Raw genomic sequence first — 23,545 nt, 5'->3', positions numbered from 1 at the left:
AAGAATACAGTGGTCTCTGTTAGTTACAAGAGTTTAATGAGGAAAGAACTTAATATTCTTCCCTGAGCTCTACCAGTTATTGAAAGGAAAAGCTGGTGCTGGGTATCCCTCCACACCACTCACTGATGAATTTCAGCACATCCTGGCACACTGGGCTGTGCGAGGTCTGTAAGCAAATAGAACATCAGAGGAACTCATCAGTGCTGAGAAAAACATTCCTGCTATAAAGAAAATGAGCTCCATCAGTATGGGCAGCAGGCAGGGTTCAGAGCATGCACCTGCCTTCTTGACAATCCCACCATCCTCCTAGTTTGTTTTCTTCAGTGCGGTATTCTCCCTGCCCCATCATTCAAGTCTCCCTGCTCTAACCTTGATAGCCATAAGGAACTTATTCCAGTTGTCCTTGTTAACTGCCGTCCCTGGCCGCTTAAAGTCAATTTTGTTCCTCAGAATGGGGTATCCTGTAGGGGAAGGAAAAAAAGATGAACTGGGGTTTGAGCGGGATTGAGGGAGAAAACAGTAATTTAGGGGTAGGGATGTTCTTGTCTTCTGCATCCTTTACTAAATCAGTAAAATAGTGTTTTGTTTTAAATATGTTTATTGATTTCAGAGAGGAAGGGAGAGATAGAAACATCAATGATGAGAGAGAATCATTGATTGGCTGCCTCCTGTACGCCTCCTACTGGAGATTGAGCCCACAACCTGGGCATGTGCCCTTGATTGGAATCGAGCCTGGAACCCTTCAGTCTGTAGGCTGACGTTCTACCCATTGAGCCAAACCAGCTGGGGCAGTAAAATAGTTTCTTGGTCCTGCTGTTTCCCCCTCCTTTCTACCAACTATAGAATATGGGGTTTTATAGGGTTCTGTACCTGTAATGAGGCAGGGCAGTGCCCGAACTCCAGTGCTCGCTGCCACCAAGGAAGCCTCGTAGGCACCTCGCTCATCCCGAGGTAGAACCTGCTCTAGCCGCTGGTCCATTGAGACTGTGAGCACCCAGTCTCGAACCTCTTCTCTCTCAGTCTCCTGGGAAGGACACAGGGAGCACAGCTTCAAACAGGGCAGGACACATGGGAGGATGGTTAGTGGGGGAGTTGCTAAGCCGTCATCCTTTCACCCATAAATGGTCCTTGAACTGAGGGTCAGTCACACTCTTAGCTTTTTCCTCTGCTTCTACTGTCCCTGAAGGAATAGTGAGGACAGGTCATTCCAAAGATGTGGTGGACTGATGGCTGGTACAAAGGGTTGGGAGGACCATCCTCAAGTGTGCTCCCTTCTCAGTGCACTCACACTGCGAGCCTCCCAGGCTCCAGTCCTGTGCCCTTACCGGTATGTGCTGCTTGGCTGGGAGTGGCACCTCAAAGGGAATGTCTGTGTCCTGGAAGTCAGAGTGGTCGAGGGCATCCAGAGTCCCTTCCTCGATTGCCTGTGGCAGAGTGAGCAGCCATCAGTCCCAGCTTGTGACGGGTAAGACCTGCACCTCTGGGCACAGCCTCCCTACTCACATCGGTCAGATCTAAAAAGCGGTTGAGGAAGATGAATGCCATGTTCTCCCAGCCAACTGCCTGCAACAGAGAAGAGTTGCAAGTGGAAGTGAGTAGCTGGGCTTGGATGCTGCTTGTGCAGGGGAACAGTCCAGGGAGACAGGAAGCTGCTCTCTTCATAACATCAGCCCCACACTCAGCTTTGTTCTGCCTGAGCACACGGGGTAGTCTACCTACCAACTTTTGATCTTGTCTCTTTAACCCCATCTTTCCTCGTCCCAGCTTACCTTGGCAGCGATGCCTGCTTCATAAAAGGCTTTGTCTGCAGGTAGGAGCTGGGTGTGACGTAAAAGTGAAACAGAAAGCTTGGCAGCCACAGTTTCCTGTGGATTAAAGTCAAAGCATTGTGACCCTGGCACTTCAGTGACTGAGCTACCGGACTGATGATCCTATGACTGAGGCAGCCATCAAGCCAGAAAACCAACATCATTGTTAAACTACTATGCATCTCAAGCCATTCTGGGTCTTAGTATTTCCATCTTCACAGGACTGGCCACAGAGTATATATAAAGTTCTTTCCATTTTTAGAATTGTATCATCTAAGAACATGAAATAATGACACAATCTGTTATTAAGGCGAAGGTATATGTATAAGAGTTGAGTACAGAAATCATGGGATTTGAATGTTTAAGCATAATGAGGTTGCATTGTGTAGGCATGGAGCCCTGAGAAGTTAAAAGGAGGCAGGGAGAAAACCATCTCAGCAAGGGTTAAAGAGTTATTTGAACAGAAGAAAAGCTAGGAGAGAAGTGGGCGAGGGTTGAAAATCCAGAACTTGAATTCATTCAACTTCATACATTTGAAGAAACGTCCATAAGACTGAGTGCTTCTCCCCCATCCATCTCACCAGCTGTTTGATACTCTGGGCCGCAGAGCGAGTGGCATAGTAATGAGCGATCAGCAGCATTGTCTCAAACTCCTCATGTGCTGGAGAGTTTGCCTCACTGGACTTCACCAGGTTTTCACACTAGAGCAGACAGAGCATAGCCTGGGTCAGGGATCAGAGGAGTACCAGGGCCAGAGAGTGGTCAACTGGTGGCCATCTGGACGCAGGGAGGTGCAGTACATGAGAGGGTAAAGATTCAAGTGCATGAAAGACGAGACGAGGACAGGAACAGGCGGTCACTGTTGTGGACCCGACTTCCTCACCAGGTTGAAGAGGACATCCCGAAGGTCAGCCCAACTGTGGTAAGCCTCAGCACTGTTGGTCCCAGGCGAGTTCACCATGTCAGTGAAAATCCTTTTGTAGATGTTGAAGTTCTGAAGGTAGAGGGGTAAAAAGAGCCGAGTGAGAAGGGGACAAAGTCATTGGAAGTTGGGTCAAAGAGAGGAAAAATGGCTGTAAATGTGTGTGTGGAGGAGCTAGGAGACAATGATGGAGAAAGAACAGGAGTAAAAAAAGAACTATTTCCTACTAGCTGGTGATCTGTGACAGGGCAAATATGTGAATGCGAATGCAGTCTGTGAACGGGCTAATACTCCAGGGAACTGTGATGCTCAGATATGAGAGCCCTGTTCATTCACTGGGGGAAATCGGCCCTAGAGTTGTGTGTAGGGACCTCAGGTCCAGCTGCATTGGATAATGAACCCCCATCCCCAGGCGCTGACAATCAGTGGAGAACTAGACACACCTGGAAAGCTGCTGCATTGTCTTTTGAGATCTTCCCCTGAGACCTCCCCTAAGATCTCCACCCTAAAACCCTTACAACCGAGGACCCAGAGCGTGCTCCCCAGGAGCATGCCTGTGCCTTTCCCTCCCTCTTCTCTCCTGCCGCCCCCCTCCAGCCCCCCTCACCCCCGCCCCCCCCAGGCTTGTTACCATTACTTTCTTCCCAAGCTCCTAGGCCCTTCCTGTTCTGTGTGTTGGCTAAAAGCTTGGGAGGTGGGTGCTTCAGTGGGGAAACCCTCCAGAGGGGCTGTACATTTTGGAAGAGACTGGGTGGGGTCCCTGGGCATGATACTGATCAAAGAATCCTTAGCAAAGACAGTTCCTGAGGGCAGGGAGGTTCTCGAGGAGAGGGTAACAGTTTTCCGAAGGAAACATCCCAAGGAGCAAGCTGGTACCTGTGGGTTCGCAGGGGCTCCGTGTTGCACATACAGGGCCAGGGCCTGGGCACAGTCGCCCTCTCGGATCAGGTGAGTTGCATACAGAGCCACGTACTTGTGCAGAATCTTGTAGTTCTGTTCCAGGGGTGGAGGAGAAGCACGGGGGAGGTGTGATCAAGTAAGACCAGGCAGTGAGGGTGGGGTGGTGACTCGAGGCTGTGGATTTGCTTAGGAGGCAAAAGGCCAGCTTGGCCTCTGACCCCAATGTATGACTAAGCTCTTGGATGCTGATTAGTCATCTTTTGGGTTTAGAGGAGTAGGAGAGAGAGCTCTGGGACAGGTGTGGAGTCCAGGGAACTTGTACAGAAGAGCTGGGAATGGGAATAGAGAGCAGTACCTGCTTGGTAGCTGTTTCAATGCACTTGTCCCACTGGCCCTGCTCCACATACAGGTCCAAAGCAGCCACCACATCTACACCCACCAGCTGTGGATCAATGGAAAAAGAGTTAGGGGAGATATGACATGAAGGGGAGAAGGAGAGAATCTCTTGAGTCTCTGTGTGTGTTCTGTCTCCTGCTAACTCCACAAGTCTCACCGAGTCCACTTTGCCCTGGTTCTTGAGGAAATCTTTATAATGCTGGTCCACGTAGTCTTCATACCTGTGAAGATGTACAGAGAGAAAAAACTTCATGGTCCCGGGGTAGTCTCGTGGTCATACCCTTCCCATGAGAACTTTCTCCCATTTTAAAAGGAAGTAAGAACATTTCTCAGAGAGAAGGGGGATATGAACTCACCGGGGATCTAACTCCTTGGCCACACGCTTGGCCTTGTTCCACTCCTCACCCTCCATGAAAGCATCGATGGCTTCCTTGACTAGGTCCAGGTTCAGATAGAGCTCTGCAGCCTTCATGGTGGGAAGTAGAGATGGAGACCGTCTTTCTCCTCCTCACCTCCGTTTCCCCCTCTGTGAACTCTTCCCTCTGTTTCCCCAGAACTGCCTGCCACCAGCGCCAAGAGGTCCACCCACCCCATGCACCTTCCTGGGTGTAGATGTCACCATTCTACCCATCTCTGTGAAATCTGTCTTTTCAGTCCCAGCACCCTACTTACTGCACTGTGCTTTCCAATTCCAATCAGCTGGGGTCCTATAGCCCGAACTACTTCCAGACTGCGTTGGGGAGGCAGAAACTTGATGGAGAGTTCGGCTGCCTGAGTGGTGGAACAGAAGATGGAAAATAGGTAGTAGGAGAGACAAAGACTGCTAGGGGTCTTCAGCCTGATTTTTTTTTTTTTTTTTTTTACCTCCAGTTGCCAACTTTCTCTTAAACCTTCCCTCACCTTCCACCCTCCTGGGAAAAGCTTGCCTTCATGGTCCATCAGAGCCTTTATGCGACCTCAGCACCTCTCTACTTGTCCTCTTTTCAGACTCTTCCTGTTTAAGGTCACTGCATTTGGTCCTGCAGCCTTTGACAAAGTGGTTGCTCAAGTTCTTTGTCACAAATAGAATCTCGGTAACATGGTATAGGAAATCCTAAAATAGGCGCCCAGGACATTTTGTAAATATTTGTGTTGGGTTTTTTTGAGCCTGTTTCCTCATCATAAAAGTGATGGTTTGTCTAGACTTGTACTGTCCAGAACAGCAGCCACTCGTCACATGTGGCCGGGCCCAACTGAGATGTGCTGTAAGCTTACATGCACATTGGATTTCAAGGACTTAGTATGGAAAAAGGAATGTACAACATCTTAAGTTTTTATATTGATTACATGTTGAAATAATAGTTTAGATATATTGGGTTAGATAAAATGTTATAATTATTTTCACCATTGTTTTTTAAAAAAATTCATTTGAATGTGGCTACAAGAAAATTTTAAATTACATGTGTAACTTACCTTTGTGACTTTATTTCTGTTGGACAGTGCTGGTCTAAATGACCTTAGAGACATCTCCAACCCTAAAACTCAGTAAGTCTACAAACCAAGTATTCTGTGAGCTTACTCTGTTTTCACTGTGATGCTGACAGCCTCACCAGATTCTAATTTCCGCACGCTGTAATTTAGCTATAGACTATGCTAATCCTCCTGGCCTTTCCCCCACTTATGCTTTTAAATATATATATATATATATATATATATATATATATATATATATATATATATATATATATAATTTATATATATTTTTATTTTTAAAATTTAAAATATAAATTATATTATATTATATTAAATTATATTAAAAATATAATTTATATTTATATTTATTTGGTTTCAGAAAGGAAGGGAGAGGGAGAAAGAGACAGAAACATCAATGATGAGAGAGATTCATTGATTGGCTGCCTCCTGCACACCCCCTACCAGGGATTAAGCCCACAACCTGGGCATGTGCCCTTGACCAGAATTGAACTTAGGACCCTTCAGTCAGCAGGCTGATGCTCTATCCACTGAGCCAAACAAGCTAGGGCTTTAATATATTTTTATTGGTTTCAGAGAGGAAGGGAAAGGGAGAGACAGAAACATCAATAATGAGAGAGAATCATCGGCTGCCTTCTACACATCCTACACTGAGCCCAAAACCCAGGCCTGTGCTGCCCTGACAGGGAATCGAACTGTGACCTGGTTCACAGGTTGACACTCAACCATTGAGCCATGCCGGCTGGGCTCCCCCACCTATTCTTGCCTCTCTTTCTTTACCTGCCAAACCCGTCAAGGTTTCAAGTGCCCCCATCCAGGAAGCCATCCTGTGACCGATCTGAAGACGGTGTAGTCATGCACAGACCCTAGTAAACAATGCCCTGGAGTAACAGCAGATGTTTAATAAATACTTGCTGATTAAAATCCGCTAAATGCTCATAATCAGTCATCAGTCCTCCTCCTTCCTTCCCCTCCAACTTCCAGGGGCTATTCAATTGCAAGGCCTCAGAAGCTGAGGGAAACTACAAGGGCATCATCCACCAACATTTTATTTAGGGGGCTGATCAGTCTCGCTCCTTCCTAACTCCTAGTACCACACGTCCTCGAACCTAAGGCACATCGCTTAAACTGTTCGTGTATCCCGATTTCAAAGATACTAAAATGTGATGATTTATGTCTTAGAACTGAGGAAGCATGTTGGCTTGGCTTAATCCGCTAAGACTGTTTGGAGCTGCCGGGCAGAGAAGCTCCTGCTTTCTTCCCAGCTCCGTTGGGCTCCAGCTCCAGGGTCTGGCCTTTGCCCTTCCAGCTCTGGCCCCAGGCCTCGCTCCTTCTCACAAGGCCTCCCTGAACTTCACTTGGATCACACACTTGAGTGGTCACTAAGGTGATCACTTCACCCAGATACAATATTAATTAACTGAGCCACATGTTAGTCTAACTTCCCTCGATTTCTGACTGTCAGGGTTCTGTCTTTTATCCCCTTGCTAGCCTGTGCAAGTTCTGGATCTAACATCTGGCAGGCACTCAGTAGACACCTGCTACCTGATCGAAAACAAAAAGGTGGCGGTAGGAGGGAAAAGACGGTCTGAGGAGTGCTGGGCGTGAACGGAGCCTGGGGGGGTAGGCAGCCTTACCTTCATCCAGCACTTCTCCACCAGGCCGCTGCTTCCCGTGTCCCGCACTTTGAGGTAACAGTCGACCGCGAGGCTGTGCTCCCCAGCCTGCTCCCACTGTCGAGCTTGTTCCACTAGCCCCTCCATGCCCCTGTGGAGAGGACAGTGCTCATGACCAGGAACAGGAGGGCAGCCTCTCCCGGGCCGCTGTATACCCACCCCACCCCCAGCCCTGCCCGCATTTCCTGGCCCCCCTGGCTTCATACCTGGCCCCCTTCTTGGTAGCTTCCCGCTCATACTCCTCCTGCAGAGCCTCCAGCTGGCCGGGCATGTAGTCCTTGCAGATCCGCAGGGCATCACTCCACAATCCAGCCTCCTGCTCAGATTTCCAGGTATCAGGAGGGCAGAGGCAGGCGTGACCGCCTCCCACTGCTACATGTGGAATGGACCCCTGACTCCTGTCTTTGGACCTGTTTTCTTCTTCCTCTTTCTCGCCGTCCCCTCCCCAGTACTAACCTGATCTTACTCAGTACTAGAGGTCAGGGTAAAGCTCTGTAGGCTCACATCTGCTCTTCCCCTCCCCTCATGGCCCTGGATTCGGCGGTTGTCCCACCTTATAGTAATTGAGGGCCAAGCCTGGCCTCTGGGCCCGAAGCAGCAGTCCTTCTGCTTTCTGAAAGTCCTTCTCCTCCAAGGCCCCCCGGGCCTGCCCCACCAGCACATCGGCGACACTGTCAGGGTCGTGGGCTTCGGCCACACGCTGAGCAGCCTCCCAGTCCTGGTTGTGGACAAACCTGCTCCCAGATGAGAATACAGGAGAGGCTAAGTATAGGATTGAGGCCTCAACCGTGGGAGGCAAACAGCCAGGCCACTGAGTGGGTATCAGATTTATTGGTACTAGGTCTGGATGGAGGTGAAGATGACAAAGATCCTGGGGCTGGGCTTGGGAGGACAGGATTTAGGAATTTCTGGGGTAACTCACATGAGGACTGCTTCCTTGGGTTTACCAGCCCTAATGAATTCCGCTTCAGCCTCTTCAAATTTACCCTAGAGGGAGAGAAAGGCAGCCACACATGAGGAGATTGGCACCACAGGCAGCTCTGAGACCGGAGGGGTGAACATCTGGCAGCAGTGGGCTGGGGGGTGGGAAGGAGGGCTCTGTGGTCAGGGTCAAAGCAATGGAGAAGGGTCACAGCCATACCTCGTCCTCCAGGTACATAGCGTATTTGAGATGAATCTCGGGGGTCTTGTGCTTGAGGGCCAGCCGAGAGAGTTCAAAAGCAAATTCAAAGGAGCTGAAAGGGAAGGTGCAGGTAAGGCTTGCCTACTCAGTACTTCCTTTTATAAGAGGAAAAGGGAAAGGGAGGGCAAGAGAAAAGGGAAAGAAGGGGCAACAATTGAGGGGAAGGGAAAGCTTGGGAAAGAAACTGGTATGAAGTGACAGAGAAGCATGGAGAGATGTAGAGAAAGGCAGGCAGCCCTGTGACATCACCTCACTGTCCCCGGGGATTAGGACACATTTGGAAAAGCCTGGGCTGTGAAGAGTGGGATGAGCAGGAGGGAGGGAAAGGAGGTGTGGGCCTCAGCACTACACCGACAGGGTAGGAAGGGCTCCTGGTGCTCCTGCCTCCTCCTCCTGGGCCACACCTCCGTCCGCAGAAAAACAGCCTCACAGATGAGTGAGACTGCCTGCCCGCCGCACTCTGGCTCGATGCAGGGTTACTACAGGTGCTCGTGATATTACTTACGAAAAGCTCATTTCGCATTTAACGGACTCACACTTCTGTTACTCAGTAGTAAGTACTGGCTCAGTGCGTTTTAGCTGTTCTCGCTCCACTTTTGTCCTTAGAACAGCCAAAGATTAAACACTGTTCTGAGACCCAGGCGATAGGCGAAGAGTTACTAACTCATCCTTGCCTCTCTGCCAAGTCCTCCCACCACATGTCTTCGCTCTGCCTCAGCTTTTAGGAATGCTCGAGTTCTGCCTCCTTTCTTTCTCTATGCTTTGCAGAGGCTCTGTCCGGAAAGGGCCAGTGGAGGGAAGGCTTGGTGCTCACCAGTTGTCGGCAGCATGGTCAATAGCAGCTTCCAGAAGCCCCAGCTTATTAAGCAGCCTCACTGCAGCCTCTCCTCCCAGGCTCTTTGCCCAGAGATAAGCCACCTGTTTGTGGGCGTTGGCTCCTCCGTGAGTCTTGGCCACCTGTAAAGCAAAGCCCCTCGCCATCCTCCAGAGCAGGGCTACGTGGCTGCGCCCTCCTCGTCTCTGACCTGACCTCAGCTCTGACGAGGATCAGGGACCTGCGCTAGGACAACAGGAAGAAGGCTACGTTTCAGGGGCTCTTAACCTGCTTACGGTCCAAGCATGGATTTCAGGGAGTCCATAAACCCTGAACATGGCACGAGAAGCTGGGTATGTAGGTGTGGCTGGAAGAGAGATGGTGTGGCCTGGATCCCTTACCCGGTAGGCCTCCTCCCAAAGCCCGTTGGACCGGTACATGTTCACTGTTGCCTTCCATTCCTGGGCCTCGAGGTAGTGATACTCGGCCTCCTGTAGTCGGCCTTCAGCCTCCAGCTCCTGGGGAAAGGTGGGTCAGGATGGAGAGGGCAGATGGAGCTTGTCTGAGGAAGGGGGGAGCAGGGACAGAAGAAGCGCTCACCTTGCCCAGATGCAGGTGTGTGTCACCGAGGAGGTCCGGGTGGTGCTTCCCTACCAGGCGGATCATATCGTCATACAACTTGTGCTTTTTGAACATGGTAATGGCAAGATCAGGCTCTTCCACTGTCACATACAGCCTGGGGGTGGGAGATACACGTGGGCCTCCTAGACCAACATTCCTGTTGCTGGAGCCATTCCGAACAGGTCTTGTCACTGCCTTCTGAACAGAGGGCACACACCCTCAGACCCCAGCCCTCCCTCCAGCCCTGACGCCTCATCTCCTTCCACACCTGTGGGGCCTCGGCTCACCTTTCAGCCTCACGGTACTTGCCCTGCTTCTCCATCTCCTGCGCCTGGGTGATGTACAGCACCGACACGTCTTCTGGTCTCATGCACTTCATCGCCAGCTGTGCACACAAAGGCAGAGCAGCCTCAGGTGCCAGTTCCCAGGAGAAGCAGAGGGCTGTGCAGAGCAGTCAGTGAAGGGGGGCTCGAGGGAACTTGTTTTCTCAGGACTCTGCACTTTCTCATCACCCACAGGAGTGAGGTTACTGCCACTCTCCTAATCAACTCAGGGAATTCCAAGGCCGTAAGAAGCCAAGTAAGAACTATATTTTGCTAAGGCATGAGGGTCAGAGGTGCCCTGTGCTGGGGGCATATGTCCCCATTACCATGCTCCTACCGTACCCACCGGCTTCTGGGGGCAGAAGTGAGAACACAGCTGCCAGTGTCATAGGGTGTCAGGAGTGGTATTCCAGATCCCCCAGATCCCAAGCCCATCCGATCTTCAGAATTACAGGTTTGGGAACACAGGTCTCTTCATCTTGCCTTTCCCTGTGGCTAGGGATCGAAGTTACCCAGACTACATTTTGGTACTTTCTCAGCTCTCTGGGAGCCCATGGGAATGGGAGATCAGACACTAAGGAGAGTGGCACCACCACCACAAAAGAAGAATTCTCTCGTCATGAACTCCACCCACTTCTCTACCTTGTGCGCCTGCTCCCAGGCGCCAGCCTGGGTGTACATGTCTATTGCATCTTTTGTCCGGTCCCCCTTAATGTAGAGTTCCTCAGCAATCTGTGGTTGAGAGAAACAGATGCAAAAGGTCAGAGCGACGGGTTAAAGCTGCCAGTAGGAGGAAAGAACAAGCCTCAGCCAGGCTGGAATAGAGCCTGGGGTACCGTTATCATGCCACAACAGAGGAGAAAAGAAGGCTATGAGTGTCTCACACCTTCTACTGCTTGGAAGAGAAGACCAGCCCAAAACAATGGGAGTTTAAAGGGCCTTGCCTTTCTGTTAAATTTTAACTAAGTTGGAATGATTCACGAAGAATCACTCATACTGGCACAGGAGGGTCTGTGTCATGTTGGAATGAAATAGGGTCAGTAAACCGTTTGTTTCCATTCGGGTGGCGATGCTGGGCTCCAGAAAGAAGGACTTGGTGAGGTGGCCCCCACCTCCTGTTCTGGGTTCTCCCCTTGTCGTCAGGTACTGCACTGCCTCAGGCTGCAGAAAGGGCTCTTCCTCACCTCATACTCCTGCAGAGACGCATAGTGCTGGGCCACGCGAGGATAGTATTTGGATGCAGTGCTCCGGTCCTGCAGATCTAATATATAAATTGCCTTCTTCCACTGGCGGGCACCCAGGGCAGCCTCAATTGCTTTAATGGAGCACCTGGCACAGTGGGAAAGGCATAAATGTGTCAGAGGAAAGAGGAAGATGGGTGCAGGTAAAGGACAGCTCGGGCGGACTCTGCTCTACATTTCGAGATCTTTTCTTCTAGGCCTTGGCGTCCTTAACTTGCCCCAGCACCTCTCACCTCACGTCCCATCTCCTTTGCACCCCCAGACCATCATACCTGGCTTCAATATAGTGATTAATGGCGGCGTCAAGCTGCTTCTGCTGCACCAAGTGGTCCCCCCATGCTTCCTCTAGTTTCATCACTTGCACTGGGAATGCTAATCGAGCCAGCTCCACCGCTGCCGGGGATGGAGAGGTACACAGTTGAGACTTCCAGGGATGGGACTCGGGAAAAGGAAGACAGGGAAATGAAGTGCAGAAAATCAGTGAGGAGTGGAGGAACAGAGGAGAAGCGGAGCCAGTCAACCTGAACAGATGCACCAAAATAGGACCGGGGACTGTTTGGGCAAGAATCTGCGACAGTGAAGGATGGGTTGTGGATGGCTAGTACCTTTCATGAAGGCGTTGCCTTTACAGTAGCACTCCAGGGCCCGCTGTGGGTTTCGAATCTTCTCAAAAAGATCACCTGCCTGTTAACATACTGTATTACTACAAGATACCCCTACTACACAAAGAACCAAGTGTTGGCCCCCAAGAGGAGAGAATCGGCCACCAGTCAGGGGGGGCTATGCTCTCTAAGACTCCTCTGGGTAGGAAAGGGGCACTGAGCCCTGGAGATGAGGGGCGGGAACAGGAAGTCAGCCATACCCTTTCATACAGTTCCCCCTTGATAAGGGCTGCGGTGATGTGTTCTACCAGCTCGGTGTTGGCTAGCAGTTCCTCTCGGGTCAGCGCCAGCCGAGCAGCTCTGGCGGGGAGCCCGGCTTTGAGGTAGAGGCTGATGGCCGCTAGCCCATCCCCTTGGCTCTCCTTCAGTTCGCCGGCTCGCTCCTCTTGCTGGGTGTCCATCAGCCACTGGTAGTAACCCCGGCGCAGCTTCTCCAGGGCAGGGTGTCCCTGGACATACAACGGAGGAGAACTGGGAGTCACATCCCTCCTTCCCACCTTTCTGCTTCCTATGCGTCTCCAATCCCACGGTAACAATGGGAATCCCCCTGGACACCAATGTCCTAACACCTCACCATGTCAGCTCCCAGCCCCAGCCCCAGCCCCGTTCCAGTTCCTACAGCCTCCTTGACAAGAGGAGGTTTCTGATGTTGGTGGAACCGAGTTCTGAACCACTGTGGAGAAGACAGAACCTTGAGTTTACCTTGGCCTCAGCCACAGCGATACACTCGTCCCAACGGTGCAGCTCCTGGTACATGTTCATGGCCTCCTCAACAGCGTTCTAGGGGAACCCGGGCAGAGGAAAGAGGGAACCAGGAAAATATGAGCATCAGAAATCAGCAAGTTCTCCTCAGCCTGGCTAAGATGCCAGCCCATGTGGCCTTGACTTATACACAAGCAGAGATGGATTTATTGTGAAACAAAAGAAGATTAAGCTTCAGGGAACCTTATTTGGCAGGATCCTTCCAAGGCAGTTTTTTTTTCCTTTTTTATTTATCCTCACCTGAGTATATGTTTATTGATGAGAGAGAGAGAGAGAGAGAGAGAAACATCTATTGATCTATTGGTTGCCTTCTGTACGTGCCCTGACAGGGGATCAAACCCGCAACCTTTTGGTGTATGGCATGACACTCCAATCAACTGAACCACCTGCCAGGACCCCAAGGCAGTTTTTTTAAACAGGGCCCCTCAAATGGTATAAGCTTCAGCCCCATAAAATCCAGATTTTCCTCCATGCACGAGATTTATAAAGACAGGCTCTGGAGAGCAGGGGAAGATAGGCATTTTATGAAAGAGAGTAACTGTAAGGACTAATGCAGAGAGGGAAATTGAGTGAAACTAATGGTATAAACATTTCTCTAATTCTCCCCAAACCTTTGGAAGCCCAGCTAACCAGTGCTCTTCCCTCCCCCAAGTCTGCCTGGGTTTTCCCCCCTCTGATCCCCTTATCCATCCGGTCCCTCTTCCCCCATTGCCTGTTCCAAGAAGATCATTTCAGCCAGTTTGTAGTTCTTCTCCAGCATGGCTAGACGTGCTCGGACCCGATAAAAGTCTGTTCCTTCTCCACCCTGTGGGGAAAAGGGAGGTTCCGGTTAGTCTGTCAGTGCTGCAGAAGCCATTCTGTCTGTGCAGGCTGAGACAGGAAGGCCTGAGAGGCGTGGAAGCTACAAGACTTGGAAAGCCGAAAAACTTCAGGAACTTAGAGGCTTAAGGTTTGGCAAGAAATCCCCAAATGGTCCAACTTAAGGGTGCAGGTGGGGTGGGCCGGTAGAGGAAATTAGTTAAAGCTGGAAAGCTAGGATTGCTGGAGCTGAGGACCAGGAAATCTCAGCTGGAGACACTGAATGAATCGGAGGACAATACTTGCATATTCCTGAGACACTTGATCTGCAATCTTGTTGGTCTCATGCAGGAATCGAGCTTTTGCTACGTGGCCCAAGGCAGAAAAGCACCTACGGTATGGAAGCAATAACAGGAATAGTAACATTATTATAGGATCATCATTAATTCACTGGATCAGCAAGTATATACTAAGCATCTATTATCTGCCAGGCACTGTCTTGCCAGAACTGAAGACACAAAGGGAATAAAACAGATGAGGGCACTGCTCTTAGGGAACTTACTTTCTGGTGGAAACAAATAATTAGTTTAAAAAAAAAGATAATTTGAGAGAATGAAAAATAAAATGTGTGCTATTATAGACAGTGACTCAGTGACTGAGGGAACTATTTAAGGTGGCAGTCGGAGAAGGCCTGTCTGAGGTGCTGACATTTGAACTGAGACCTGAATATAAGAAAGATGCAATCACGTAAGATGGGGAAAAATTATTCCAGGCAGAGGGAGCAGCTAGCGTAAAGGCCCTGCGGCAGGAGTGAGCTTGGCAAGCTCAAAGGGCCCAAAGGATGCCAGTGCGGCTGGAGGCAAATGGGCAAGTAGGTACCGGGTATGGGAAGGAAGCAGCAGCCAGTTATTGTAGGGCCCTAGGACATGGCAAAGAGTTTGGGTTTTCTACTAAGTACAATAGTAATATGCTAAGCAAGTAAATGATCATCTAATTTATGTTTTAAAAAAATTACTTCAGCTGCTATGGGGCTGAATGGACCTAAGGGTATAGGACAGTCTCAGGGAGACTACTTAAGAGGCTTTTGCAACACTGCAGGTAGGAGATGGTGGTGGCCAGTTCTAGGGCGGAGGCAGCAGGGTGGGCAAATAAGAGACTCGGATCTGTTTTGAAGACCCTGGACCAGAGTCCCTCGGACGTGCTGACAGTCTAGCTGTGGGGAGTACGGGGAAAGTGGATCAAGGATGGCTCCTAGCCCAAAGAGCCGCCGTTGACACTGACTGAGCACCTACAATCTGTGCTCTTTGCATAGATGCTCTCACCTGTTCTTCTTCACTATCACTACCCTTCTTCTTTACTATCCTTCAAGGTTAATTTTATTATTTATTACCCCTATTCACATAGAGGAAATTGAGATACCAAGGCTTGGAAAAATTATGTAATCTCTCTAAGTTTACACAAATTGATAAATGGAGCCCTGTTTTGAACTCTAAGAATCTGGAGTCCCAAGTTTGTCCTATGAACTCCACTCCTATACCATACTCAGAACATACACACCAATGCAGGAATTGTTAAAAACTTAGAAGCGGCACCCAGTTACAAGAACGGGAAGCAAACACACTAAGAGACACACGCCTGCAGTTCAGGATGGGGAGGTCTGGGTGACTACCATGGAAGGGCTCAATGGCATCTGCTGGCGTGGGCAGTGAACACGGGGGAGGAGCAGCCCTCACGTCCAACACCCACGTGGCCAGCCCCTCTGCTGCTGCCACCTCAGCTCTACAGTCCCCCTCACCACTCAGCAATGTGTAGCTGCCTCGCCTCCAGCGCCAGTTTACTCAAGGTTTTCCACATGGCCTCTGTTTCCGGGGTCATTTTCAGAGTCTCCAAGAAGGCCGCTGCCCTGGGGAGGGAAGGAGCCAAAGCACAGGAATGAGTCCAGGGTCAGGAAGACACGGAGGAACACTGCGATGGGGCGGGGCGGGGGGGGGGCAGGCATATCCTGTTGAGATACGGCCAGTTTTACAACCCGCCCCAGGTGCTGGTTACCAGCCCAGCTCCTCACCGGTTGTAGTTGCCGTCATCAATGGCTGTTCCAAACTCAATGAGGTTCTCATCCAGTGTGTAGGCAACTGTAGTCACCCCCTCGGTCACCATCACCTCGGTCTTCCCCCCTTCCCGCTCCAGCCCTACAACATCGCCCTGTAAAAAAGTCCATCCCCCACCACACCCCATTCCAAGTTAGTGTTTCCACCGAGTCAACTGCAGAACAGACCCACCCTCATGCTCACACAGCGAGGGAGTCACAATGACCCTTGTTTTCCTAACAGCTAGTTTCTCTCAAGAAGATAAAATTTCCTTATCTGTGCTATTATCCTCGGGTTAAAGTACACTCGTAGCTATGATGGCACTAATGCCGGCAGGTAAGGTGACAAAATGTGACATCCACTTCTGCTTCCAGCAGGACCATGACTAGGTATTCTTAGGGATTTTCCCCTAAAAGACAACTTGACCCTGGCATAGTTTTTATTATTATTTTTTTAAATCCTCACCTGAGGAGTGAGGATATTTTTCCATTGATTTTTACAGAGCAGAAGGGAGGGGGTGGGGAGAAACATAGATGTGAGAGAGACACATCAATTGGTTGCCTCCCACACACACCCCAACTTGGGGTGGGGATCGGACCTGCAACCCAGGTACTTGCCCTTGACAGGGAATGGAACCCATGACCCTCTGGTACACAGGCTGATGCTCCAACCACTAATACACACTGGCCCAAACCTGGCATACTTTTCAATGCATTGCTGAGTTCAACTGAAGAAATCACTAGGAGTGCTTCCTACCCCCTCTTCCATCCTTTCCCCTTGAGACAGAGACAGAGACGGAGAGGGGAGGGGAGGGGAGAAAATAAAGTAAAAAAGAAAAGAAAAGAGAAAAGGTCAGCAAGCTAAAACCTGAGCAGGAAAATATGAAAGGTGAGCAAGTGTGAAGAGTGCATTTGCTCTGAAGGCAAACACAGCATCAGGATGGTCCTCTAGGAAACAGGGAGGCCAAATCTGAGAATCCCTCACTAGGCCCCCGGATCCTCTCTCCAGTAATGGGGACCAGCGTGGCCCAGGCACTGACAAGCCCGATTCCTGCAGAAGCGAACACAAGCCCCTTGGGAGGAAACACGGATCTGCGGCAGGACAGAAGAGAAGGTCTGGTCTTTGTCTGAGAACAAAGGAACTGGAAGTCTATGGCTTAGAACAGAGAATCAGCCCGCAAGGACGTGACATAAGAACTGCCCTTCCAGGGGGGTTTTCCAGCCGGAGGGAACGCCTCGGTGGGACTGGGTGGAGTCCCAGGGCCACTGCAGTGGAGGCCATACTCCCAGGGTCTAATAGAATGTCAAGAATCTGAACAAGAATGGTTCTAGGGCCTGGTCCACTGTGAGGAAAGAGTCTAAGCTTTTTTTATGATCACCTCCGACAGAGAGATTATGGGTGGTGGGCAGAGAAAACCAAGTAACCTTCGGAGCCTCTTCAGTGCTCTAATCAATCAGCCTGACATTATGCCTGAGGTGCCCTGGTGTCGACATACCTTTACAGAGGTCATGGTGACCCTCTCAGGTGCCTCAATGTTGTACCACACACACAAGCTGTTTCTGTTCTGAGCTACCAGCACATCACTTCCTGGGACCCACTGCACGTAGGAGCAGAAGTTGAGGATCATTGTCTTCGAGCAGCTTTCAATATCGTATAGATGCAACTGAAAAGGAAGGGGCGGAGAGCACAATTACATGGGGATAGGTGGTGATTTGGGATCTTGACCATTTCCCTAATGGTGAAATGTGCTGAGCTGACCCACCAGTCAGGTACATGCTCAATTTCAAAGCGTACTGACCGGCAACCCTTGAAGTTTGAGTTGGCATATTCTGACTGGCCAAGTAAGAGATGACCTATATAGAGCAAAGATCTACACCCTACAAATTTAAGTTAGGTGAAGGTCCAACTTTCATTCTTAGAATAACTGGGCCAGAGTTACCAGCCTGGATTACAAAACTAAGGCCACCAGCCCAGACGGCATGGCTCAGTGGTTGAGCGTTGACCTATGAACCAGGAGGTCACGGTTAGTGCACATGCCCAGGTTCGTTCTCTTTCTCTCTCTCTCTCTCTCTCTCTCTCTCTCTTCCTCTCTGAAATCAACACACACACACACACACACACACACACACACACACACACACAAAAGGCAGGCCACCAGACAAATTAAATGGTCTGGAATTTGTGATGGGGCTTTCGCATAACAATGAGAATAAAATAAAAAATCATCAGATAGTCTCTTTGCCCCCAAGGTTGAACTCCGGTGATACCATATTGAAATGAGAATTAATAAGGGGCCAGGAGGAGACTGTCGTCAGGCCAGCTACAATGCTGTTGGACTTGTGTAGCTGGCGAGCACTAGAACAGCAGGTGTGGGTAAAGGTCAGTGAGGCCCAAGGAAGAGGAATGCAGGGCGAAGGGAGTTTCACAAGGACACACTTGTGAGTGGTAAGAGAGAAACCAACTCTCAAATTCCTCTACTGACTTTGGTGCCATCGTGACACAATCTCCTTAAGGGCAATAGAGTACGGGCTGTGATATCAGATACAAAGAATGTTGAGTCTTCTGGGCCTTGTGCTATGGTAATGGCATAGCACCAAGAAATGACATCCTATCCTCTCCCCACACCCTGGAAGCAGCTATACCCCATGCTCTATGGACCAGTCAATGGCTAAGGCCTTAGTAACCCTCCTCACACGGAGTTTCCGGTCCCTGAAGAGAAGCTTGTGCCCAGTCTCGTTAAGTTCCAGCCAATCCACACGGCTCTCGTGGCTGATAGTGCCAATGTTGTAGCCACCAATCAGATCCACTAGAGAGCAAAAGAGACAGGATTAAGAAGAGACGTTCCACATAATCATATACAGGGCAGGGGGCACTCTGCAAAAGTCTGGCCTTACAATTATAGGTTGGGTTTTAAGAATGTTACATCAATCTAGAGTATGTCCCGAGGAATTCAAATGGCCAACACAATAGAGTTTGCTAAGATGCTGGGTTTCTTCAAAAATTGTTGAGGTTTTGTTTAACTCTATAGTTAACTCAAAAAATGTGTTTCCTCTCTGGCACTCTTGGAGTTGTCCCATAGCAGATCAGAACTAGGGAGCAACTGGCTTCTATTACTCACAAAACCCTCTGGAATACAGCACTGGTCACTTTAAGGATGCACACCAGCTGCAGGACACCCCTGAGAGAAGGCTGATGAGCAAAATGACCTTAATGATCGGACTGACTCCAAGGAGTTACCTGCACATGAGAGTGCCTATGATGTAAGAGCACTGAGGGGCAAACAGTGGTGAAGGCACACACAACATCGGGGGAACCTCTGAGTAAAGCTAGGCTGGTCAGGACAGAGGATGAATATTTTGTTTTGTCTGAATCTTGTAAACAATATAAGAAACGATCACACTTAGAACAGACCACTCGCCCTAGCCAGTTTGGCTCAGTGGATAGAGCTCCGGCCTGTGGACTGAAGAGTCCTGGGTTCGATTCCAGTCAAGAGGACATACCTCGGCTGCAAGCCTGACCCCTAGCCCTGGTCGGGGAGCATATGAGAAGCAACCAATCGATGTGTCTCTTGCACATCAATGTTTCTCTATCTCTTTCCCCTCCCTTCCACTATCTCTCAAAATCAATGAAAAAATATCCTCAGGTGAGGATAAAAAAAAAGATCAGACCATTCAGGGATTCCTAGGATGCTTTCAGGGAGTCTCTCGAACAAATCCATTCACAACTCTTACTGACATACATTATTAACAAGCAATGTACCTGCCTTTGTTATATATGCTGAAGCTAAAGACCAATGCCAGTTAATGTCTACAACTGGGAAGACCAACTTAAAAATGAATTTTCCTTTAATTAGGAAGCAAAAATAATAAAGCCATGTTTTAATGCCCTAATTATAAGAAGAGTCATAGAATGCTAGAGCTTGGGGACTCCATTTACATACACTGAAGATGAGACCTAAAGAGTGAGGTGAGCCTGGCCAATGTTGCTCAGTGATTGGGTGTCAACCCGTGAACCAAGAGGTCGCTGGTTCGATTTCCAGTCAGGGCACATACCTGGGTTGCGGGCTCCTACTGGGGCGTGCGGGAGGCAGCCAATCAGTGATTCTCTCTCATCATTGATATTTCTATTCTCCCTCTCCCTTCCTCTCTGAAATCAATAAAAAAATATTTTTAAAAAGTCTGAACACTAAAAGACACTGAAAAGGAGAGAAAAGGCAAGCCATGGGCTGATATAAAATACCTGCAATGATAATACCACCAAAGGCTCTAAATGCACACATACAGAACTCCTCCAGGTCAGTTTAAATAAAGAAGACCTGATTTTAAAAATAGGCCAGGGATATGGTCTAGCAATTCTCAGAAGAAGAAAGCAAAAGCCCATAAACAAATGCACAACAACAAAAATATACAATTAGATACTATTTCATCAAGTTGAGTCAGTTGAGTCAAATTATGAAGTCAGGCAATGTCAAGTATTGGAAAGAACGTGGAAGAACGGAAACTCTAACTGCTGGTGGGAGTGTAAATTGGTACAATCTCTTTGGAGAGCGATTTGGAAATATTTCGTGAAATTAAAGATGTGTCTCTTCTATGATTCAGCAATTCTACTCTAGGTATAAATCTTAGTGAACTGAAACACTCTAACAGTGAAAAAACAACAACTTAAGTGTCCATCAGTAAGAGACGAGCTAAAAGACCAACGGTACCTATAATGAAATGTTTAGGATTTGACAGAACTGGGTATGGATATACAAGTAATAATAATCTTGGTATTATTAACAGCTAACATTTATTAAATGCTTATTATGTACCAACCACTAGTCTAAGTGCTTTTCGTATGAGGTAGCTGGTATTTTTATCCCCATTTTGGGGATGAGGAAATTGAGATACAGAAAGGTTAAGTAACTTACCTACGAGCACACAGGTACTAGTAGAGGTGGGGATGCTTGACTCCAGAGCCCTGTTCGTTACATCTACACTATAAGGGATGCTATTCTCTAGACTCCTTAGAGAATACTATGCTATTCTCTATACTTGTTCTTTTTCTATGCTTAAAGCATTTCATGATGAAAAATTAACAATTCCAAACCAGTGAAATACAAATAAAGTTTCTCATCACTAGTTACTAATGACAAAACATACAGAAAATAAGGTCTCTTCCAGTTCTAAGAGTCTATGATTCTATGAAGACTAAACAGGAAAATTTATAAATTTGCTAATGGTTCTTCTCTACAGTTCATAATTTTTCAGACCTAACATAGATGTCTAGAGAACCTGAGTAATTCTATGGGCAGGCCTATATATGTACCAACATACGGACATATGGAGTTGACCATTTCACATATCCACTGTAGAGTGGGGTCACACATTTACATCTAATTCCTGGATCCGCCACTGTACACAATCCTGTGATATGTAAGTGCACTATAAACATCTATTTTAATAGTTATGAGAGAGTCTTACTTACCTATAGCAATAGTCTTAATATCAATAAGGTAAGCCAATTTCTTATTCTCTTCCATTCCCTTCTGACGCCTCTCATTAATACGGACACTGAAACATGAAGGTGAGGTAAGGCAAAAGAAGGAAGTTGGGATGTTTATTAAGGGCTCAAGTACCACATGGGATGAAGTTTTAAGGTTAATCTGAGGACATAGGAGTTAGAAGTCAAAAAGGAATTCTTTTGAGTTCCACATTTTAGAGAACCTTGTGGGGTTACCTGATGAGGTGGGGGTTCATGAATTCCGTACGTACAGAACCCAGGGTATCATTATTCCCATATTCCACCAGGGTTAGCTCCCCAGCATTGAAGATCATGCATACCTGGGGATGAATAAAATTGCTATATGGTGGAAAGGTTGCATGAAGAAAGAGAAACAGTAAAGGGAGATGACTGTCAGATCAAGAGGACTCCCACTTTTCTCTCTGTTCTGTTCCTCTGCCCATTTCACCCTCTGCCTTTCTTCATCTGCTGTCTTCTCAACCTATTGCCATTTGCCATCCTTCTGACACGAAGGAGCCGGAAGGAGGCTTATGAAGATCGTGATGGTGAAAAAGCTCTACTCACATTTTCATTTTCAAAGAAATACTTCTCATTGCCACCAGATCCCTGCCAAGCTATCTGTAAAAAGAAGACATAGGGAACAGTGTGGGTAAATGTCCAAGACAATGCCGAAAGAATGAAAGGGTAGGAGGCAGAGAAACCGAGTCTGGGGAGGGTATGATGTTGCACAAAAGTGGTGCGTTGTCAGCTTTTGCCCTGGTCGCTATGTTTCTGAGAGGTGCCATAAACACAGTCTAACAGTGGTGACCTGTATTCCAGGACTCCAAAGCTCCTGGGCCTCATTCCCTGAAACCAGACCCACGGTATCAGAATGTTAGAGCTTCCTGTGGAGATCTTCCCCTAGGAACCCTGGCTCCTCTGAAGTAGCAACTCAAGAAGTCCCTTCCCAAGGCAGGGGAGGGTGGGTGGGTGGGGGGCAATCAACCAAGGACCCTGTATGCATATATATATATGGCCCATGGACACAGACAATGGGCCTTGAGGGCCTGGGGTGAGGGGCGGGGGTGGGCTGGAGGGGGTCAATGGGGGAAGAAGGGGGACATAGGTAGTACTTTCAACAATAATAATTTAAAAATAAAAAATAAATAAAATAAAGAAGTCCCTTCCCAGCCCCCCACTCCCCCATCTTGGTTCCTACCTCACTAAGGCGATTCGTGTTCAGGTCCCCCAGCAGCAGTGTGTCGGACGTGTGGGCCACCAGGTAGCGTTCCTTTCCCAGGATTTTCACTTCCTCCACCTCATAGCCATAGTGTGACTTGAGTACCACTCGGGTCCCCGATGATAGGTTCTTCACAATCACCTGGGTAGGGGACAAGTCTGAGCTCCCTAGGCTCCCGACCCAAGCGAAGGGTGAACATGCTGTGCCCTGTGCCCACCTCCACAGCACGAAACAAAGCTGGTATCTCGTTTCCTCACCTGGCCTAAGACACCGGGTAATAAGAACACCGCACATTTCCATAGTGCTTTACCATTTATGAAATGCTTTCATATGTTATCTCTTTCGATGCTTATAATACATATGATTCTGAAAGTTCCACTGGACAAAACCAATCACTCTTCCTATGTTCCCACAGCTCTTTGTAGAAGCCTTTATGGTCACTTTTACCACTGTTACTATATTATTTTTTATATGTCTGTGCCTTTGCTGGAATGATCTTCTCGATTACGGTACAGGGTGTTACAGATAATTATCTTTGCATTCGCAATGACTAACAGTGCTGACACACAGAGAATGGATAAATGTTTCTGGAGAAAATGAAAGAATGAAGGAATCAATGAATAATAAATGAAAGAAAAAAGGAAGTGTCCTAGCTGGTTTGGCTCATTGGATAAAGCATCGGCCTGCGGACTGAAGGGTCCCGGGTTCGATTCTGGTCAGGGGCATATGCCTGGTTGCAGGATCAATCCCCAGTAGGGGGAGTGCAGGAGGCAGCCAATCAATGATTCTCTCTTATCGTTGATGTTTCTATCTCTCTCCCTCTCCCTTCCTCTCTGAATCAATACAAATATATATAAAAGAAAAAAAGGAAGGTTAAGGTAGAGAAACGAAAAAAGCAGGCTAGGGAACTAAGAAATTAACTTGCAACACCACACACAGTGAGCTCAGAGGCTCTAAAACATCAGAATTCGCCCTTGTACTCCTACTTATCAACTTCACCAGTTGACAGCAGCTAGGCAGTGAAGTTTTAAACCAGGAAGATGTAAGTGGCAATCTCCATACCCCTTAAGCCTGATGCTCAAACCTTTTCTTGTAATAACCTGGAAGAACTACTTCAGTAAAGTTGCCAGAGAGCTGGACCGACACGTTCTGTTCCCCAGA

At 48.4% G+C, this 23,545-nt stretch overlaps 1 protein-coding gene across 1 annotated transcript in view; it reads right to left on the bottom strand.

Moving 5' to 3' along the window:
- Nucleotides 1-19: 19 nt before the first annotated feature.
- IFT172 (intraflagellar transport 172) overlaps nt 20-23,545 on the bottom strand; it is a 31,130-nt gene continuing 7,604 nt past the window's right edge. Inside the window, exons 11-48 of the mRNA XM_059660282.1 lie at nt 22,364-22,525; nt 21,730-21,783; nt 21,382-21,485; nt 21,130-21,215; nt 18,357-18,469; nt 17,159-17,326; nt 15,642-15,778; nt 15,372-15,479; nt 13,883-13,967; nt 13,491-13,583; nt 12,719-12,796; nt 12,217-12,465; nt 11,960-12,038; nt 11,627-11,747; nt 11,298-11,442; nt 10,756-10,845; nt 10,078-10,175; nt 9,770-9,905; nt 9,571-9,687; nt 9,170-9,312; nt 8,314-8,407; nt 8,095-8,159; nt 7,726-7,906; nt 7,379-7,488; nt 7,134-7,263; nt 4,699-4,797; nt 4,383-4,492; nt 4,184-4,247; nt 3,986-4,072; nt 3,607-3,723; nt 2,692-2,802; nt 2,390-2,509; nt 1,770-1,865; nt 1,504-1,563; nt 1,326-1,424; nt 871-1,024; nt 370-461; nt 20-166 (exon numbers count right to left, since the gene is read on the bottom strand). Coding sequence (XP_059516265.1) covers nt 77-166; nt 370-461; nt 871-1,024; nt 1,326-1,424; nt 1,504-1,563; nt 1,770-1,865; nt 2,390-2,509; nt 2,692-2,802; nt 3,607-3,723; nt 3,986-4,072; nt 4,184-4,247; nt 4,383-4,492; nt 4,699-4,797; nt 7,134-7,263; nt 7,379-7,488; nt 7,726-7,906; nt 8,095-8,159; nt 8,314-8,407; nt 9,170-9,312; nt 9,571-9,687; nt 9,770-9,905; nt 10,078-10,175; nt 10,756-10,845; nt 11,298-11,442; nt 11,627-11,747; nt 11,960-12,038; nt 12,217-12,465; nt 12,719-12,796; nt 13,491-13,583; nt 13,883-13,967; nt 15,372-15,479; nt 15,642-15,778; nt 17,159-17,326; nt 18,357-18,469; nt 21,130-21,215; nt 21,382-21,485; nt 21,730-21,783; nt 22,364-22,525 — 4,245 coding nt within the window. The 3' untranslated portion in view covers nt 20-76. The remainder of the gene's footprint in view (nt 167-369; nt 462-870; nt 1,025-1,325; nt 1,425-1,503; nt 1,564-1,769; nt 1,866-2,389; nt 2,510-2,691; nt 2,803-3,606; nt 3,724-3,985; nt 4,073-4,183; nt 4,248-4,382; nt 4,493-4,698; nt 4,798-7,133; nt 7,264-7,378; nt 7,489-7,725; nt 7,907-8,094; nt 8,160-8,313; nt 8,408-9,169; nt 9,313-9,570; nt 9,688-9,769; nt 9,906-10,077; nt 10,176-10,755; nt 10,846-11,297; nt 11,443-11,626; nt 11,748-11,959; nt 12,039-12,216; nt 12,466-12,718; nt 12,797-13,490; nt 13,584-13,882; nt 13,968-15,371; nt 15,480-15,641; nt 15,779-17,158; nt 17,327-18,356; nt 18,470-21,129; nt 21,216-21,381; nt 21,486-21,729; nt 21,784-22,363; nt 22,526-23,545) is intronic.

This window comes from Myotis daubentonii, chromosome 12 (genome assembly GCF_963259705.1).
Source record: "Myotis daubentonii chromosome 12, mMyoDau2.1, whole genome shotgun sequence".
NCBI lineage: Eukaryota > Metazoa > Chordata > Mammalia > Chiroptera > Vespertilionidae > Myotis > Myotis daubentonii.
Note: the sequence above shows the minus strand (reverse complement) of the source record. Positions and strands in the feature narration are given on the sequence as shown.